Genomic DNA, 2,131 nt, shown 5'->3' with positions numbered 1-2,131 from the left:
AAACGAATTAAACTGAACTGAGGCAAAATATTTTGGTGGGAGTGAAAAAACTGGCAAACATTTTTTTTTAAATGCGTTCAGGTTAACATATGTGTGCACTTACATATCACTCATCCTCCACAAAAGCGGGCACACCTCCGAGCTAAAACAAGTCTTACTACTCTTAAGTGGCTTATGTACCTAGTCCTTGTCTAATCCATTTTTAATCCTCACTAAAGTAAGTACCAAGGATTCCCAATGTATGTAGTAAAGGTTAGACACTCAACAGTAGTAAGTTTTTTTTTGAATTTGGAGTTGTGCCTCTTTTGTGGAGGGTGTGCGATATAAATGTTAATAATTATTAATATTTGTGTTGTACTTTACAGGCATCCAGAACCCCATCGCGCGATGCACAAGGCGTAGCCTTACTTTTCCGATACTATAATTTGTTGTATTATGTGGAGCGGAGATTCTTTCCGCCAGATCGAAACTTGGGCGTTTACTTCGAGTGGTACGATTCACTAACTGGTGAGTAACTCGAAGTAAAAAAGTAATAAAAAAATAAAAAAAAATATAAGTCTTACTGTGGGTTTCACGAAAGCAATTTAAGAGAATAATGATTTTTTTCTGTCAGTCTCCATATTAAATCCAAATAAAAAATAATTTTTCATTTAAAGTGCTTCGTGAAACAGGCTATTAAAGTCGTACAATTTTTAATTGTAGAATAGCTTTTAAAGGGTTTTTAGGGAATTTGTAACTGCACCAAAATATTTTTGAACGGATGGAAAATATATAATTAGATCTTATTATGAACTGTGAAATCCCTAAAACCATTTTAACAAGTTATTTTACATAGAAAACTTTTACGACTTTAAGACATTGCGACGCTTCAGACGTTTTGTGAAAAAATAAATTTTAGTTGCCACTCTTTTGTGGAAAAGTAACTAAAAAATTTGAAACACTTAATTCACCAATATTTTAGAAAAAAGTTGTGTGTAGATCCCACGCGCGATTGAAGTAAAACTTGTTCTACTATCACTTGTATAGATCACCATCTCTATTTTAATCTCAATATTAATTTTAATCTAAGATTCAATTTTAACTTAAATTATAGCCTTAATCTTTGTCTTAATTGTAATCCTAATTCTAATCTTAATCTTAATTTTAATATTAGTTTTAGTCCTAATATTAAGCTTAGTCTTAACCTTAACTATAATCTTAATCTTAATCGTAATCATAATCTTAATCTTAGTCTTAATCATAATGATAAACTTAATCAGAATCTTAGTCTTAACAGTCTTAACCTTAATCTAAGTCTTAATCTTCATCCTAGTGTTGATCCTAATATTAATCTTGTTCTTAATCTAAATCTTAATCTTAATATTAATTTTAATCACAATCGTAATCCTTTTGTTATTATTAATTTAAACCTTAATCTAAGTCTCGGCCAAACACTAACATATGTGTAAGCGCCAATCTATTATTATTATTATTAAGTCTTAATCTAAATCTTAATTATAAACTTAGTGCTATTATTTATCTTAATCTTATTCTTAATTTAAATCTTAATCTTAATCATAATCTTAATCTTAAATCCTAATCTTCATCTTAGTCTTATTTAAAGTCTTAATTTTATGCTTAGTCATAGCCTTAATTTAAATATTTTGCTTAATTTGAATCTTAATTGGGCCTAATCGACGTCGCAATCGCCCCCCTCCCCTCCCTCTTCTGACGCTTGTTTGTCGCATTGGGGCTTGGAATTAGAGCCCAAAGTGCGTGTGTTTCTGTAAACGTATATTACTTTAAAAACAATTAACTATTAATTTGATATTCCTTAATATATAAATTTGTTTGCCATTGCACACACAGGCGTACCCTCCTGTCAGCGTACGATTGCTTTCGAGAAAGCCTGCACCCTCTTCAATTTGGGCGCCATCTACACACAAATCGGTGCACGCCACGATCGCACCACCGAAAAGGGTTTGGATGCAGCAGTGGATAGTTTTCTGCGTGCCGCCGGCATATTTCGACACATCTACGACACATTCACCAACGCCCCCTCCATGGATCTGAAGCCGCAAGTGCTAGATGTACTGGTCTCGCTAATGTTGTCACAAGCGCGTGAATGTCTCTTCGAGAAGTTGCAGCTGCA

General features: G+C 33.0%; 1 protein-coding gene across 1 annotated transcript; it reads left to right on the top strand.

The window, feature by feature from the left end:
- Positions 1-365: 365 nt before the first annotated feature.
- LOC108354266 (rhophilin-2-like) lies at positions 366-2,119 on the top strand (the record flags this gene model as incomplete). The annotated part of the gene is made up of 2 exons (XM_017605460.1): positions 366-507; positions 1,849-2,119. Coding segments are annotated over 2 exons (413 nt in total), but the record flags the coding sequence as incomplete, so codon positions are not given.
- Positions 2,120-2,131: the final 12 nt, after the last annotated feature.

The sequence above is a fragment of the Rhagoletis zephyria genome, unplaced genomic scaffold, assembly GCF_001687245.7.
Source record: "Rhagoletis zephyria isolate East Lansing unplaced genomic scaffold, Rhagoletis_zephyria_1.1 Rzeph_scaffold_34571, whole genome shotgun sequence".
NCBI classification, from domain to species: Eukaryota; Metazoa; Arthropoda; class Insecta; order Diptera; family Tephritidae; genus Rhagoletis; species Rhagoletis zephyria.
This window is presented reverse-complemented; position numbering and strand designations above follow the sequence as displayed.